Source organism: Hyaena hyaena, unplaced genomic scaffold (assembly GCF_003009895.1).
Source record: "Hyaena hyaena isolate Hyena2069 unplaced genomic scaffold, ASM300989v1 scaffold_481, whole genome shotgun sequence".
NCBI lineage: Eukaryota > Metazoa > Chordata > Mammalia > Carnivora > Hyaenidae > Hyaena > Hyaena hyaena.
This window is the reverse complement of record NW_024081121.1, coordinates 989,942-1,006,097: the sequence shown is the minus strand read 5'-3', so window position 1 is coordinate 1,006,097 and position 16,156 is coordinate 989,942. Positions and strand designations below refer to the sequence as shown.

Genomic DNA, 16,156 nt, shown 5'->3' with positions numbered 1-16,156 from the left:
TCTAATTTGACATTTTTTCCAACCTATTTGGACATACTTGTGCCCACTTAAGCAGTCTCTCTGGATCGGCTGCTCAGAGCTGAGATTCATTTCACCAAAGGTCTGGAAATACAGTGGTGCAATAATGCCCTACCATTCCGGCAACGAACCCAAGAGACCACCCTCCCCCTGGGGCCAGACCTTGCTGCTCCTGGGCAGGGGTATCTCAACCCTTCCTATGACTTTGATCTGTTTTCGGGTTTTAAATGCTCCCTGTTGCCTAATGGGGAGCTAAGTGACTTTGCCTCAATAGACATTATGTCACCTCCTCAGCCCTTATGTAAACAGAGTGTCTAACACCTTCGTGATGTAAGCCAAGCCATCGAGCCTACAGTAGAGGCTGACAAGATACATATTTTTGGATCAGCACCTGCCGGAGTCCTGCCTCCTCGAGGGCAAGAAAACTTTCTATGGGATGCAACCAGAAATTTAAATTTAGACTCAGCAACCATTCTTTCTCCTATTAATACATATTAAAGTCAAAATGACATCAGATAGAGGGGAAATAATCTTTCTTCTTCCAGAGGACTTTTTTTCCCTACACCATCTAGAAAGTAACAGAACATAAACCCTGAGAGGAGACGGCAAGATTCCTTTTTAGAAGTGCTTTTGTGAACAGAAAGAAGGAGCATTCCTCATCTCTGCACAGCGTTTCACAGTTTATAATTCTCTTATTTGAGTGTTTGATGTCATTAGTGAGAGAGAGAGAAAGAAAGAAGATATGCATACCCCCATTTTATTTTGGACAAACTGACGGTCATTCATCCAGAGGGCATTTATTCAGGATCAAGGAAGGTAAGACACCATGTTAGTTACCTACAGGTGGAGGGGTGGGGGTGAATAAAATATTACATGATCAAGAATCCAAGAATTTGGTGAAGGTGATTTGCATGAATCCACACAGCTGGTGGATGGCTGAGCTGACACTGGAATTCAAGGTTCCCAGATCCTTCCTGTGAGCCACACGGAGCTCATCTGCAAACACGTGACTGGTGCTCTGTGCTAAGGAAAGTCCCCAGTCACCAGGCTCCAAACATTCTTCCAAAGAGTCATGGCCTGTGGGTGAGCAGATGTCAGAAAGGTCCCCATGACAGCATGGCACTCGAACCAGGGCTCAGAGAACAGACAGAATGGAGGATGTGGAAATGGGCGGTGGTGCGATGTCAATGTTAAGAGTCCTGAGAGAAAGGCAGGGAGGAGGAAGCCATGCAGCAGTTAGTGAGTTTAAGGGGACCGCGCACAAGTGCTGGAGGTAAAGCTGGAAGGGGCGGGAGTCAGGCTGGCACCCAGGACCCCGAGAGGGTCCAGGGAAGGGGTGGAGGAGGTAGAGCAGGTAGAGCGAGAGGACCAGCCAGGGCGAGGAAGGTGGGTTAGCTGCAGAGAAGACAGCACACAAGTCTATGCCAACATCATGGAGACCTTGTGCAGGAAAGAATGGAGCAACAGGGTGGAAGTGAGAGATCTCAGGAGCAGCAACAGTAAGCCTGGAAATTGGCTGGATGTGGGAAGAGGGCGGAGATCAATGCTGCACCTGGTGCCTGGCTCCCGGGTGCTCCTCCCGGGCTGCTCACTCCTCCCGGCCAGTGTGCTGACATAGATTCCCACACCGAATCCCCACACAGGACAGGGTCCAAGAAGCTGCTCGGTGATAAATACACTAGGTCTGTGCTGAGCCACCGTCACCAGCCCACAACGAGTAAAGAAGTGGAGGCTGTTCAGTTTTGACAGCAATTTGATCATTCATACCAATGGAATCCAATAATTAAAGACTGAGGCTTGATTTGTATGTATTGGGGGGAAGGGGGTTTTGCCATTTCACTTCTCTAGTAACTCATTTTTGGTGGATCTTACAAAAGTATATGCCCACAGAAACTTAAAAAACAACAACAACAACAACAACTAGTTCTCATGCAAAGGCAGCACCACATGATTCTGATGCCACATTGCCCCTGGACACACTCTGAATACACAGGGCAGAGAAAGAGAAGGGAACTCATGAACAGTTGCTCAGCGCTGGTGGACTTCTCTACAGCGGACATCTGGCCCTCTGACTACAGCAGCTGCAGGGCTCCCCATCACTGTGACCAACTCAACCACTAAGCCACCGTACCACTGTCACCTGAAAACCTAGTGCCCACCTGTTATCCTGCCCTGTGGCCGCCTGTCTCCTGAATCCTGTGCCTGAGTGTGTGCTCCCTACCCCCCACCCCAAACCCTGTGGCTGTCCTGGCCCCATATGGACGTTTAGTGCCACCTGCCAAACCTTCTGGATCTTTTGCTGCTTTTCAGGAAATGTCCTAAAACACAGCAGGTGTGTGCAGGATAGAAAAAGAATGAAGAGGGAACAAGCAGCATTACAGAAGTTAAGGAGAGAATTTTTCAAGAGGACTATAGAGGAAAAAAAAAGTGTCAAAGTGACAAAAGTCTTGTGGAGCCAAGATGAAGACCTGGGACAGCAGCATGATGGGGGTAGATGTCTAGAGAAAAGAAGAAAGTGAGTGGAAAGGCAAGAGCAGCTTCCCCTGGTCGGGAGTCAGAGCGCAGTCAGGGAACTTCATGACACACTTCCATTACCTGACTGCTGCTATTAGGAACATTAATGCTGCTCTAAATAATTCTCTTTAAATTCTACTCTATCTTCCTGTCTACTAACGTTCAATATTAAAGTCTCAGTTTTTGCCTTGTGGGAGATAATAGGATTATACATGACATCAGTCATTCTTCCAGGCAAACACCATAAAGAAATACAATACTTATGTTTTCTTGCAAAAAAAAAAAAAAATGCAGTTTCCACGTCAGTTTACAGAACATTTGGAGAAGGATGAGCATGGGGGAAAAGTTGGGGGTAAACTGGAGTCTACTTTCTTAAATTTCTTGGACTTGTGCCCTACGCAAATTGCCAGAATTTAAAACAGAAACACAGGAAAGCATCTTTGTGATGTTTTCCAGAAGGATCAAATCTTTTAAACTTGAGTATTTAGAAACAAGATGTCAATAGGATCACTAACAACCCAAAAGTACCCCTACATGCTTGATTTCAAAATTGGAAAAAGATATTCAACTTATTTTTATTATTATTTCCTAAAATAAATATGGGAGGTGATATATAGGATAAAAGCCCATCACAGCTGCAAAAAGCAAGTTTGACCCCAGGAAAACTTGACCCCAAGTTTCTTTGATCCAAGATAACCACTCACAAACATCTTCAGCAAATTCCTTGAAGGGTGCTCAGAGCTTGTAAGATGAATGCATGAAGAGCAATGTCATCCGTGAAAAATGGGAATTTTCACTGAAGTTCCTGTGTGTGAGGATTATTTCATTCCCTGGCATAGGCAATTGTTTAGAAGAACAGCTCAGAATATGTTCAGCATCTTGATTGTGGTGATGGTTTCATAGGTACATGTATATGTCAAAGCTCATCAAATTGTACTTTTTAAAAAAGCAGCTTATTCTATGTCGATTGTTCCTTAAGAAAGCTGTTAAATAAAAACTAAAGAATCACTCAGAGAAACACAAACAGGGAACACTCTCAGGATAGAGTGCCAACAATATCTAATCTGGAGGTTCTCTGTGTTTCACTGGACTAAGAAGTCCTAGCCATCAGAGTCCAACCGAAACTTGTAAAATCCCTGCAAGTGTTTACAACAGAGGGAATTTAATGCAGGGAACTGGCAGCATGGACAGCAGTTGGGAGAGCCAAGGAGCCAAACAGGTGATGGTGAGTCAGCCCACAGATTAGCAGCACGAAGCCACTTCCATCCTCAGGAAGGAGAGAGCCTGGGGCCACTGGCTAGAGGTGGAATAACAAGGTAGCCCATCCAGAGAGAGCTGGAGTCACAGAAAAGCAAGGAACAACTAGAAAAGCAGCTGCCTGGGGTCCCACCCACAACCCACAGAAGACCAAGGAAAGGGTCAGGAGTGGATCTAGGGGGCACAGAGGCCCAAGGCAGACACAAAAAGTGATTACAGAGCAAAAGTCAATTCAAAGAAAATGCTCTTCTTCAAGCAAATCAGCAGACATCACTCCTGGGCTTCTCCGAGGTTTTAAAAAAAAAAAATTTTTTTTACATTTATTTATTATTAAGAGACAGAAACAGAGCTTGAACAGGGGAGGGGCAGAGAGAGAAGGAGACACAGAATCTGAAGCAGGCTCCAGGCTCTGAGCCAGCTGTCAGAACAGAGCCCAATGCGGGGCCGGGGCCCACGAACCGTGAGATCATGACCTGAGGTGAAATCATATGCTCAACCAACTGAGCCACCCAGGCGCCCCATGTCCAAGCTTTAACATGCTGATAGACTCATAAATCTCAGAGAGGACTAGGATATAAATGATATTCTCCATGATCTTCTGCAGAACATCCTGGAGACATAGTGTTCCCTGAAACACTATTTGGAAAATGCTGACCTAGCCAATGTTGCCATGTTTTACAAATAAGATCCATTACAAGGAAAGAAACAAATAAATTTGGTTACTTGGCTTGAACAAGGTATGATTAAAAGGGATAGCACTAAGACTAGAGGAAAAATTCAAGCTTCCTAACTCTTAACCACGTGCTCCTTCCTCAGTTCTGTATTGAAGTGGCTATAAGCACTGTCCAGCATCATCAAGAAAACCATCAACTTAACCATTCTAGAGGGCAAGGAGTCATTGTGGTGGTGTAAAACCAATGCTCCATGGAGATGCGTACAATCTGCTGTGTTGGTCAGTGACAGCCAAGGGCACCAACACTATGAGTAAAGAACAGATAGGAAACAGGCAATAAATGCAACGGAGTTGCTAAATTCACTAATGGGAAGTAAAGAAGGGAAAAGAGAGAAAGAGGGAAACCAATCTGCCCTGGGGACTACCTGCCCTGGGGACCAGCTGCATAGCCTGCAGCTATGTTAGATTCCACATCTTATAATGATGACACAAATGTGCCTGCATAACAGTAGGTCAACAGCCTCAATTAAGCCAATGAAATAACAAAGGTGTCAGATTTGTGGCAGCGGTTCCCAAAGCTGAGGTTCAGGGATTCCACCCTAAACGGACCCCATAAAAATATAAAGGACTTCCTTCAGAGTCCCCCTGGCAGAAATGCAATTCTCCAAATATCTTTAGTTGCAGTACCTCTGTCCTCCTATGACCTACCCTGAGTCTTAGTCCTAATACCCTACGGTATCATTTCAGTTAGGCCTTGATCAAGCTTCTATCCTATGAGAGGGATAGTTAAACCACAGCACATCCTAATTCAGGGGTTATGGCCAAAGCCAGTTTTCTCAAGCCCATGAATACAGCCACGGCCCCAAGATCGTCCTTCTTTTTGGGAGGTTTCTTCGGGGAAAGGGTGGGGAGCAATGGGATTTAGCTAAAATTCAGTCAGAATATACCCCCACTAAAATGGAGAGTTGTATGAGAAGTGGTGAGAATTCATGAAGTGTCTCATCTGTATAATGCTTGTAAAAAAAGTGCCCACAAGTTCCCCAAATATCTCAAATAAATTGCTATTTGTTTAATTGCACTCTTTTAGAGTTACCATGTTCCTTGCTCATATTAACATTGCCTTTTCTTATTTACCATTAATCTGTGTAGCCCTATCTCATAGAAAACAGTTCAAAGCAAACAAGCCTAATCTATAGATCACTTATAAAGACCTCTGGATTTATGGAGTCTCTATTAATTTAGTTTTAATCTGATCTAAACAGTCTCTCCTAAGGAAACCTTTTAAGGTCCCCGGATCCTGCCTCTAGGGTCAGTAAAGCATATTTTTGTGAGTTCTCAATCCAAAGGCATACTACGTTTTAATACGTTTTCAGAAAGGAAGAAAAAAACTTCAGCCCTCCCCTAACCATCCCCCAAATTTCAATAATTTACAAGCACAGAATTCCTATAATTCTTGTTCATTCTTCAGGCTTGACTCCCCCAAATCCTACAGAGCTTGGATCAAACAGGGCACAAGCCAGGGAGAAATTTAATCGCTCATATCTCTGCCTAAGGGATTGTCTAGGTACTATGGTGACAGACACCTCAATGAAAGTATGTGGAGGAAAAAAGATTTTTAAACTCCCAGACTAAAAAAAAAAAAAAGTGGAGGGGGAAGGATTTCTAAATGGATTTGGGGTCAACACACAGAAGCACAAAATAAGGCCTATAGAGTCCATCAAAATTACTTAGTTATACACCAATGTGGTAAAACCACTGAAACAAAACATTATTCAACAAAGGCATTTTATTTTTCTCCCCACAAGCTCTGCATATTTTGAGTTTTCATATTCTCATTGATTTGTTTTTCTGGTTACACAGACAACATCTCCACGGAGGAGTTTTAGGGCAGGGAAACAACCATGTAATGTTAGATACATGTCCTCATATATCGGTCCAAACCCAGCAAATGTACAACAGCAAGTGTGAACCCTAATGTGAACAATGAACTCTGGGTGCTGACAATCAAGGTCGGTTCAAGCGTAACAAATGCACCACTCAGGTGTGGGATGTGAACACCAGCGGAAGTTATTCACACGAAGGCAGAGAGTAGACGGGAAATCTCTAGACTTTCTACTCAATTATGCTCTAGACCTCCAACTGCTCTACAAAAGTGAAGTGTATTTTTTTTAATGTACAGCTTCTCTGTTAACACACTCTTACATGAGAGTGTTCAAATAAAATCTTGAAAAACAAAGTCAAGTAAAACTTTTAGTCCTTAATTCTGTAGTTTGCAAAGTTCTCTGTCTTTAGGATACTTAAATGTAATTCATAGATTTGAAAGAGGGGAGAGAAAATAACCGGTCTCAGAGATTTAAGCAAGGCCAATTATAAAAATCTTCCAACCTAATCAGCACATAAAATAACTCACACCAATGATATGGTTAGTTCATGCTCTAATACACACATCAGAATGTTTTGCCAGCCCACATTCATGCACAGGAAACCAACAAGACTGTAAACACAGGAACAACAATCAACACACACAGATGTTTAAGGCTGGAAGTCACATTCTGGACAAGGTGAAAAGGGTAAGTGGCAGGAGTGTCATAATAAGGATCAAGGCGGATATCAAAGTTCAGCATGCAGAGGGCTCATGGCTTGGCTCTGCTTCTGAGACACTGTTTTCTGCCTGCAATAAAGCGACTGCACTCGCCCACCCACGCCACCCCCACCCCCACCCCTACCGAGCTCTGTGATGATGAGAAAACAATCTGAACATAAAATCAGCAACACAGAGCCAGGACATTTCAGGCCTGGGACAATCCCAACCTATGCAGCAGGATCCGTAATCAAGGGCGTATGCCCATGAACCTGAAAGTCAATGAGGCTCTCCTGCTCGGAACCAGAGCCTTATTCTGCAAAAATGCTTGGAGGGGAGTCTTCTACCAGTCATCTGGGACTGAATTAGAGATAACAAGGCCGTGGGGACCCATCAAGGAATTACCTGATGTCATCTAGATATCATTTCTATTATGGTCCCGATCATTTTCATAATGGACACGGAAGGGCAGGAAGACAATCGGTGGCCTGCAGACATCAGTGGAACAATGCCACTCACAGCAACCTGGTTTTCAACTCACTCTGAGAGCAGAAAACAATTCTTTGGGGTCCGCCATGCTTCAGCATGCCAAACAAGGTGATATTTATAGATAGGCACTGCTTTTTCTTTTCTAAAAGCAGAGTTCTAGGAGAGAATGCTACCCACGAAGAGAAAACCGCAAGTTTCCAGATCTGGGCTTCCCCACTTCTCGCCCAGGGCAGTGCTCTGGCAAGCTTTTGTAATTTCTCCTTAATTATCCACCCCTGCCTGACAGAGGGCTCCACAGCCCTGTTCCTCTGATGGGTTAGGATCCCTCTGTGGTTGTCCCTCAGCCTTAAGATGTAACAGCAGTGATGTGGAAACAGTCCTGAATAAATCAAATTGAACTGCAAACGTACGTGATTAGACGATGTGCAAAAATCTTTAGAGTTCTAAATTCTATGAGCTATGGATACCAAATTTACCAATAATCCCAAACTTCCTGTCAATGATAGGGAAAGCTCAGCTTTAAAATGGGGTGTCTGTTCCCCGGGTATGTTTCCCCAGAGAAAACGTTCTGGAAGGGAGCGGTGGTCCCCAGCCAGCTCCAGATTCTAACTTTATCCACAGAGGACTGTAATACTATACATTTAAGGGGGTGGGAGGGATGATAGAAAACAGTATTTTCCAAACACTAGTAACGGAACAAAAAATCCAATCAACTTCAGTGAACTGCTGGAAAATCCAATGCTTCCAGTGAAAGATGAACAGGAACCCCTCTGAGTTCTGAGAATTTCTAGCATTCTCAAAAACTTCAGAGGGTGATAGTCCTGGTTCTTTAGTGAGTCTATTTTTCACTACAATGAGAATGGTTTTCCTTCTCCTTAATTCAATTGTCACCACTTTCCTATATTCCAGGGAAGACTGGAGCCATTTTCTGGCTTCCAAGTTTCCAGAGAGAGCACAGTCAGGGTGTTAGAGAGGCAGTAAGGGTGTTATAAGAGGAGAGAATGTGCTTGAATAAAAGCAGCTGAGCTGTCATGATGAAAACAAAGAACGTGTCAGCTTTTTGTGAAGAACACAAGAGAAGTCTGCAGCTGCCCCCCGCATCAGCCCCTGGGTGATACCCTGCAGCCAGGGCAGCCATGTTCCCGGGCACCTGGTTGGGTTGTGAGGTGACCACAAGGGAGGGTGGGACTGAAAGATTAATGTGTAACAGCTGTAAACTGCTCATCTCTTAGAGAGTTTCTATACTGATTTCTACTACTTTTACTTAGGTATTCACAGAAGCTTCTAGTCAGGAACACAATCACCTGATTAAAATCTATATTGCCTGCTTTCTTTCCCACCACTGGAAGCACCAAAGGATAGGAGGTGACTTAAGAGAAAGCAACAAAGGCTTTATATTATGAAAAAAATAAGCATTCGATGGATTCATTCATTTTTAAATACACAATGGGAGGAAGCACAGAGTAAAGGACCAACTTGTGGGGAAAAAAAAGTGAGAGAGAGAGACAGCTGGTGAATCATCCAAGAGATTTTTACCCTTTTCTTCTTCCCTAACTCAACTCCTCCAACAGAGGAGGGGTGAGCCAAGATGATAGGGCTATCACCTCGGAGTTGGCTATACACCTTTGATACCCAGTATCCACCCCCACATCCAAGTATAATATTACTTTGAACTCCAACATTTAAAATAGCTAAACTCTGGGGGCACCTGGGTGGCTCAGTGAGTTAAGTGTCTGACTTTGGCTCAGGTCATGATCTCTCAGTTCGTGGGTTCGAGCCCCATGTTGGGCTCTGTGCTGACAGCTCAGAGCCTGGAGCCTGCTTCGGATTCTGTCTCTCTCTCTCTCTCTCTCTCCCTCTGCCCCTCCCCTGCTCATGCTCTGTCTCTCAAAAATAAACATTAATAAATAAAAATAAAGAATAAAGTAGCTAAACTCTGAAGATAACACAGACATGTTGAATAAAGTGCTGAACTCGGTCTTGCTCCCCTCCCCACACATTTTTTTTTTTTTATATCAGTAGGAATTCTTCCCACATGCTAATCAGAGGTAAGCTCTTAAGTAGAGGAACTAAGCATGATTCAGCACATTTAAAAAGGATTTATACCCATTCTTAGAAGGACAACCAGAGGAAACACCATCTGAGGTCTAAACAATGATATCTGCTTGCCCTTTGATCTGAGTTTAAGAACACTTTGTACAACTTTTTTTTTTTTTTGCTGAAATACCACTGAATTTCACATTTGCTATTTGAAATTTCTTTAGAACATCAACTGCTTCTTTGAATCACACTTTTGCAAACAAATTCTCCAAATTATATTTGCTGTGAGTAACTTGCAGGCAGGGATTTATTTTCTGCTAACAAAAAATCTTCGTAAGTACAGATAGCCTAAATGAAAAATAGTACCACTGATCCTATGTTTATGAGAAAAAGACAGTACAGTGTATCTGGTTACAAATACAAGTAGGGAGTATTCCATTTTTCTTCTAATTTACGTTTCCCGAGGGTAATTTTGTTCAGAAGATTGCCAGTATTTTTAGTACAATAAGTTTCTTGTTACTTGTACTAATACATACTGATTCCCTTTTCTGAGCATAATTTGAGGGGGTTTTTTATTTCATTTTACCCTAGCATCTGGAGATCAACACCTCATTAATTCAAACTAAATGAAGTCTGAAATGCAGAGATTTACAGAAACCCTTCCACTACTCTCAAATGTGATGCACATAGGTAACTAATTAAAGAGATATTATTCAAGTATTATGATATACATCGAATACCATCAACCTCAATGTCCTAAATGTCTTTACTTCAAATGACTTTGACTTAATAAAAATCAGGTATACCATTTCTAAATGATCAGGTCTTCCAGATTAGTGAAATAAGAATTTTAAATGGTGGGGGAAAGGGAGAGTGGCAAACCATGAGAGACTCTTGAATGCTGAGAACAAACTGAGGACTGATGGATGGGGGCGGGGGGGAGATGGGCATGGAGGAGGGCACTTGTGGGGATGAGCACTGGGTGTTATATGGAAACCAACCTGACAGTAAACTATTTGTAAAAATAAAAAAATAAGACTTTTAAATGAAGGCTAGGTTTGTTTTCATTAATTCAATCTTTATTAAGCACCTTCTGTAAAAATACTCCTTGTGATAAGTGCAACCAAGGAAATAAACAGGGTATTGTGACAGTAAAGAAGTGAGTGGGGGTGAGGAGGGCACTAATTTCTATAGAGGGGTTAGAGAAGGCTTTTCTAAGAAGGTGAGTTTTAAGAGCTAAAGGATATTTCAGGATACTTCTCCAAGGTCACCAAATTGGCAGGCTTGCTTATTAGATTGCCAAGACATTTTTAGCCTTAGAAAACAAGTAGAAAATGGCATCTGTGAATGCAGGTTCACGAGTGCACCAGGCTAGTCCAGGCAGCCTGCACACCAGCTGGTTCGTGCTAGGGAGGCTGCACACGTCTCCAGCCTATTCAGCCAGAGAGAGTTTAAAACAGTCAGTAGAAACAGTAGTGAGCTAGTCCAATGACCAGCATTTGGGATACGTGGGAAAAACTGATTTCTGTGGATTCACACTTCCTGATAGCCACTCTGGCTCACAAGGTTAAGAGTGTTTCAAGTGTATTTCATGAGTAAATTATTCCCAGGTCCCAGGGAAGAAGTTTGCCACCATGTAACACTTTCTCTTATACTTTGTTTATAAACCTAACCTAACTCACTAGGTATGAAAGTACTTTAAAACGTGTATCTTTTTATAGGTTCTTTAACAAATGAGTCATGTAATGCAGCAGCAAACATGCCATGGACGTGGAAATCTGCAGAATTCTCCCAACATCCTGATTTAAAGAATCCACATTGCCAAACAATTAAAGTACTTTCTTCCAGTAAACTGTCTTTATGCTCAGAGCTATGATCAGATTTTTTAAAATCACATTTTAGCCTCTCATTATGAAATCCTCCTTCTTACTGCTAAATGGATTCAGATTAAATAGAACTTCGGGACTGGCAGGTGGCATGGTTTGGGACTTGGGTTCTACTTACCTGGAAAAGGTTTCCCCCTCTAACTGCCGATGTGGAGTCCAGGACTGGAACTACAGACAGTTAGGACGTGTAGTCAGAAAGCCTAGTGCTATGATCAGAGGGGCTTGGGGCAAAGTTCCCTTCCCAGGAACCTCTTCCAGTTTCAGATTAGCCTATCCCAGGCCTGAAATTACACTACTACTGAATTCTCTTGGAATTTTGCAGTGCTACTTTTTGGACCTTGAAGTTTCCCTTATGTTAAGAGATACTATGTTCAACCATCACCTTAGCAGGATTGGTGGACAGCAGACTTCAAGCAGTGCAACTCAGAGCCAATGTACACCTGTAGGCTAGGAAAGGTCAGACAAGCAAGGAATGAGAACTCAGAGGTCCTAAAGCACATTAAAAGTCGCTGCCCTTTACAAACTTTGCCTCTAGCCAACTGTAACAAGTTCAAATACCACCTAAGGCAGTGGTTCCCAAACAAGGGATTCACCTGTGCGATCTCTGAAACTCCGGATACCTGGCTTCCACCCTGCACATTGATTTAACTGAGGGGGTTCCACCTGAGCATCAGGATTTTTAAGGGCCCCCAGGTGATTCTAATGTGCAGCAACATTTGGGAGCCACTAACACAAGGAAGCATTGTTCTTCTCACTGGGACGATCTGATTTCCTTCAGACATCAGGATCTCCTGTCTCGGTGCTTCTTGACCATGGTAGCACATTAGAAAAACCAAAGGCTAAGGAAAGGAAAGGAGAAGGAAGGAGAGGGGAGGGGAGGGGAGGGGAGGGGAGGAAAGGAAAAAGAAAATGTCAGATCCCACCCTCACAGAGTCTGATCTAATTGCTCTGGGGAGCAGTCCCAGCATCCTTTAGGCCTTTAAGTGTCCCCAGGTGATGTTAATGGCCAACCAAGGTTAGAACCATGGTCTACGCCCAGGAACCGTTTTTGGAGACTATAACATGATTCTCGGTGAAGGAGCCAGAAGTTCATTCTCCACTTTGGCCAAATTGGGACTACCCCCAAGAGGCAACAAAACATTTCCCCAAAGCTGTCAAGAAACTGAGGGGAGGGAGATGGTGAGGCAGATGGCAAGTGGTGGAATTCACTAAACCCGGAGAAGCCCTCAAGTAGAATATGGAAGAGATCCGGTCCTCAGCACCGCCCCTCCCCCACCAACTTTATTGACTGCGCTGAGAAGCCTCAGAATGCTTCCTGGAGATGGCTCAACCTTGGCTGTGGTCCCAATAAATGGGGGAAATTCCTGTCCAATCAGAACTCCTAGCACTGCAAGTAGCAAGACTGGCAGGCCTGGAGCCTCCACTCCCTGTGAGATTCTGTTTCATGAATTTCCCAGGAGGATTTCTGCACCAGTTGGAGGCCAATCGGACCTCCCCCTTAGGCCCCCGCTCCTTTCTTCCTCCAAGGCTCAGCAGAGTTGAGAATCATCTCATAGACACTCTTGTAAAGAACTCGCCAAAATATTTCACATGGTCATCACTCAGTAATGTCAAACGACAGACGTCTTTGACGTGGCTTTGACAAGTGTCTGATAACCCACTTTGGGCCCTGGGCAGGGCCACGCGTCTCACACGGTTAAGGACCTCCGCGGAGACCCCAACTCTGGCATGGCTCCTGCATCCCCTTTTCTCCCTGTCTAGAACGCGTCCCCTACATCCCTTGGTCTACACTAGGCTGAGTGAGAGTTTATGAATGAAGAGTAGTCCAAATCGGAGGCACGGATCCTGAGAAAAAGTCTTCTTTACACCGTTCTCATTTACAGATGAGAAAACTCAGGGGAAAAAAAGGCTATGTGACTCCGTCCGGGTTTGCCACAGAACATTTGTGGCGGAGCCCGATTTAGCCGCCCTTGAATTTCCATTCTGTTGCCTGGCAACCAGTTCAGACCAGCTCAGCGCCCAACCCCGGCCCCTAACCCGCACCCTTTCTCTGCCCGCGCGGCTTGGGCAGCAGTTATCAAAAGTTCAGCCTTTGGAGGGCACAGGCCAAAGGCATGTGAGCTAGCGCCTGGATGGGTTACCCCAACTGCGCTGGGGATCCGGTCCCAAACCCCCTAGAGCCCCGTCTGGCGTGCCTTGAGGTCCTTTAGACACCTTCCTCTGCAACCCTCCTCCGCCGCCAATTCCCTGGATACCACTTAACACAGTCACGTCAAGCGTCCAAAGTTCTCAGTTGCGATCCGATTCCCTAAAAGTCCCGGTGGGGAAACTGGTACTCAGAGCTTTAAGGGTGCAAAATAAAAGCAGGAGGGGAAGGGGTGTTGAAGAGCCTTCTCCTTCCCAGCTGGCTGCACTCGGGCGGGACTTTTCTGCTCAAGTCGAGCGAACCTGGCCCCCGCCGGGCGTTCTTGGAAAAAGCGCGGAGGGAGCTGGGACGCCGCTCTCCTCGAGCCCCACGCCCCGGCGCGCCCCCGCCCGCTCGCCCGCCGCGGCCCGAGCGCGCGCCCCGGCCCGCGGCGCGGGGAGCGCACGTGCAGCCCACCGCCGCGCAGGTGCGCTCGCGTCCCCGGGGCTCCCCCACGCCCCCGCCTCCCTCCCCGGGCCCGGGAGACCGTTCCGCGGAGGGCGTTCTCGTCGCGACGCTACCCTAACTCCTTACCCAGGTTCACGAAGCTCATGACCATGTCCGCGTCGTTGAGGAAGGCGCTGTCCTGCGCACTGGTCAGTGGGGCCGTGCCGCCGCCGGGTCCCGCGGCCAGGAGGCTCCTGCCGTTGCCCGCGTGCGCCGCGCCGGGGGGCGGCTGCCGCGGCTGGGACGAGCCCGCCCCTCCTCGCGGCCCGGGCTGCCGCCTCTCTTCGCTCGACGCCCAGTCCTCCTCGTCGGCGGCTGCCAAGGAGTTGTACAGATCCAGCATGAAGAGGGGCGCAGACTTCAGCCGCCCGGGAGGGGGCTCCCCGCGAGGCTGCTGCTGCGGGAGCTCAGCGGGCTGCGGCTGCTGGAGGCCGTGCAGGGGCCGGGGCCGGTGCGGGAGCCCCAGCACCGAGAGGATCTCCTTCTGCATCTCGCGCTTCTCGTGCGTCTTGAGCCGCCGGTAGAGGAAGCCGGAGGAGGAGGACTGCGGCGGCGGCGGCGGCGGCGGCTCCGCGTGGCCCGGGCTCCCGCCGTCCCCCAGCAGCGCCCCCCCGCCGGCGGCGGCGGCGGCGGCGGGCAGGGGGGCCCGCAGCGGCGGGGGCCCGCAGCAGCTGCACAGCAGCCCCCACCACCAGCACAGCCACTGCGCCCTCCGCCCCAGCATCCCCGCCCGGCCGGGCTGGCCCCGGGGGCCCCGCGAGGCGTGGAGCGGCGGAGCGAGGCCGGAGCGCGGCCGCTGTGGCCCTTGGCGTGAGCAGCCCCCGCCACCTCTCGGCGGGCTCGCTTCCCCTTCCTGGCCCTCAGTCCTTATCTCTCATCGTCCTCCGGGGCGCCCCCAGTTGCCCAGGCTGGAGGGGCGGCGACGGGGGCTGTCACCGGGAGAATCACTTGGAGGGGAGCCCCACGCTCCGGCTCAGGTCTCTGGAGGAGCAAGGTCCGGGCCAGGTGCGTCCGAGTCGGGGCTGCGCTGCAGCCGGCGCCCCGGCCCCTGGGCGGGTCACGGCGCGGTCACTCTCGGGCCTCGCTGCCCGCGCACGTGCGCTGTCCCGCGCGTTCCGGGGCGACCGGGCGGCTCACCAGCTGTGGGGGATGCCCGGCATCATCCCCGCGCACGCCTCCTCTTGGCTCGCACAGCCGCGGTGAAGTTTACTCCGCCGTGGGGCCCAGGCTGTGGCGACAAGGCGTCCCGAGATGCCAGTCTTCTCCGCGAGGCTTAACTTCCTTCCCGCTCGCAAACTCCGCGCCCTCCGCCCTCAGGCACTGTCGCTCCCCCCACTCGAAAATCTTTGCGCGCCGCTCTACCCCCCGAGCGGAGGCGGCAAGGCTCTTGCTTTCCGTTCCGAGCTCTCCCGACTGCCCCGCAAACACCGCTCGCAGAGGGGATGGGAGGGAACTGGACCCGCGCGCGGAGCAGGGACGGCGGCGTCGGCGCGAGGATTCGCGGACTCCCGCCTCTCCGCGCTGCGCTCCCCGCCGCGGCCAACGTGGGCTGTCTGGTGCGCGTCTAGCTCAGGTACCGCACTCCAGCCCCGGAGAGTCTCGGCCCTCTTGGGTAACAGACAGGCTGGCGGCCAATGAAGAGGCGCGTCTCGCCAGGATTTAAATAGGCCCGCCCCCTTCTTTCACCCTCCCTCTCCCGGGAGGCGTTGCCTCGGCGGCGCGTAGGTTTCAAGTAAAGAGAACTCTTGGAGGCGCCCGAAGTAGGCGCGAGGTAGAAAAGGCAAACAGGTCATCGCTAGTGAGGACGATCTAATCGACACCCTAACTTAAACCTGTGTTTTACAATAATATAAAAGGCGTGACTTGATGTTGTAACTAAGTAAAAGCAAAATCAACTGTCAAATCAATACCACTTGTATTAATAGAGGTACAGGAATAGTTCCTCTTACTGACATAACATAGGCATTCAGCGGACACATGACTCCCAAGGCAGCTGCTGAAAGCTAGGACACACCCTCTGCTCACAAATGGGCCACAGACAGGACCATATTTAAGCCAGAGCAGGC

The 16,156-nt window shown here is 47.8% G+C and overlaps 1 protein-coding gene across 1 annotated transcript in view; it reads right to left on the bottom strand.

The window, feature by feature from the left end:
* BMP6 (bone morphogenetic protein 6) overlaps positions 1 to 14,814 on the bottom strand; it is a 155,582-nt gene extending 140,768 nt beyond the window's left edge. Inside the window, exon 1 of the mRNA XM_039254415.1 lies at positions 14,178 to 14,814. Coding sequence (XP_039110346.1) covers positions 14,178 to 14,814 — 637 coding nt within the window. The remainder of the gene's footprint in view (positions 1 to 14,177) is intronic.
* Between the last annotated feature and the right edge of the window lie 1,342 nt (positions 14,815 to 16,156).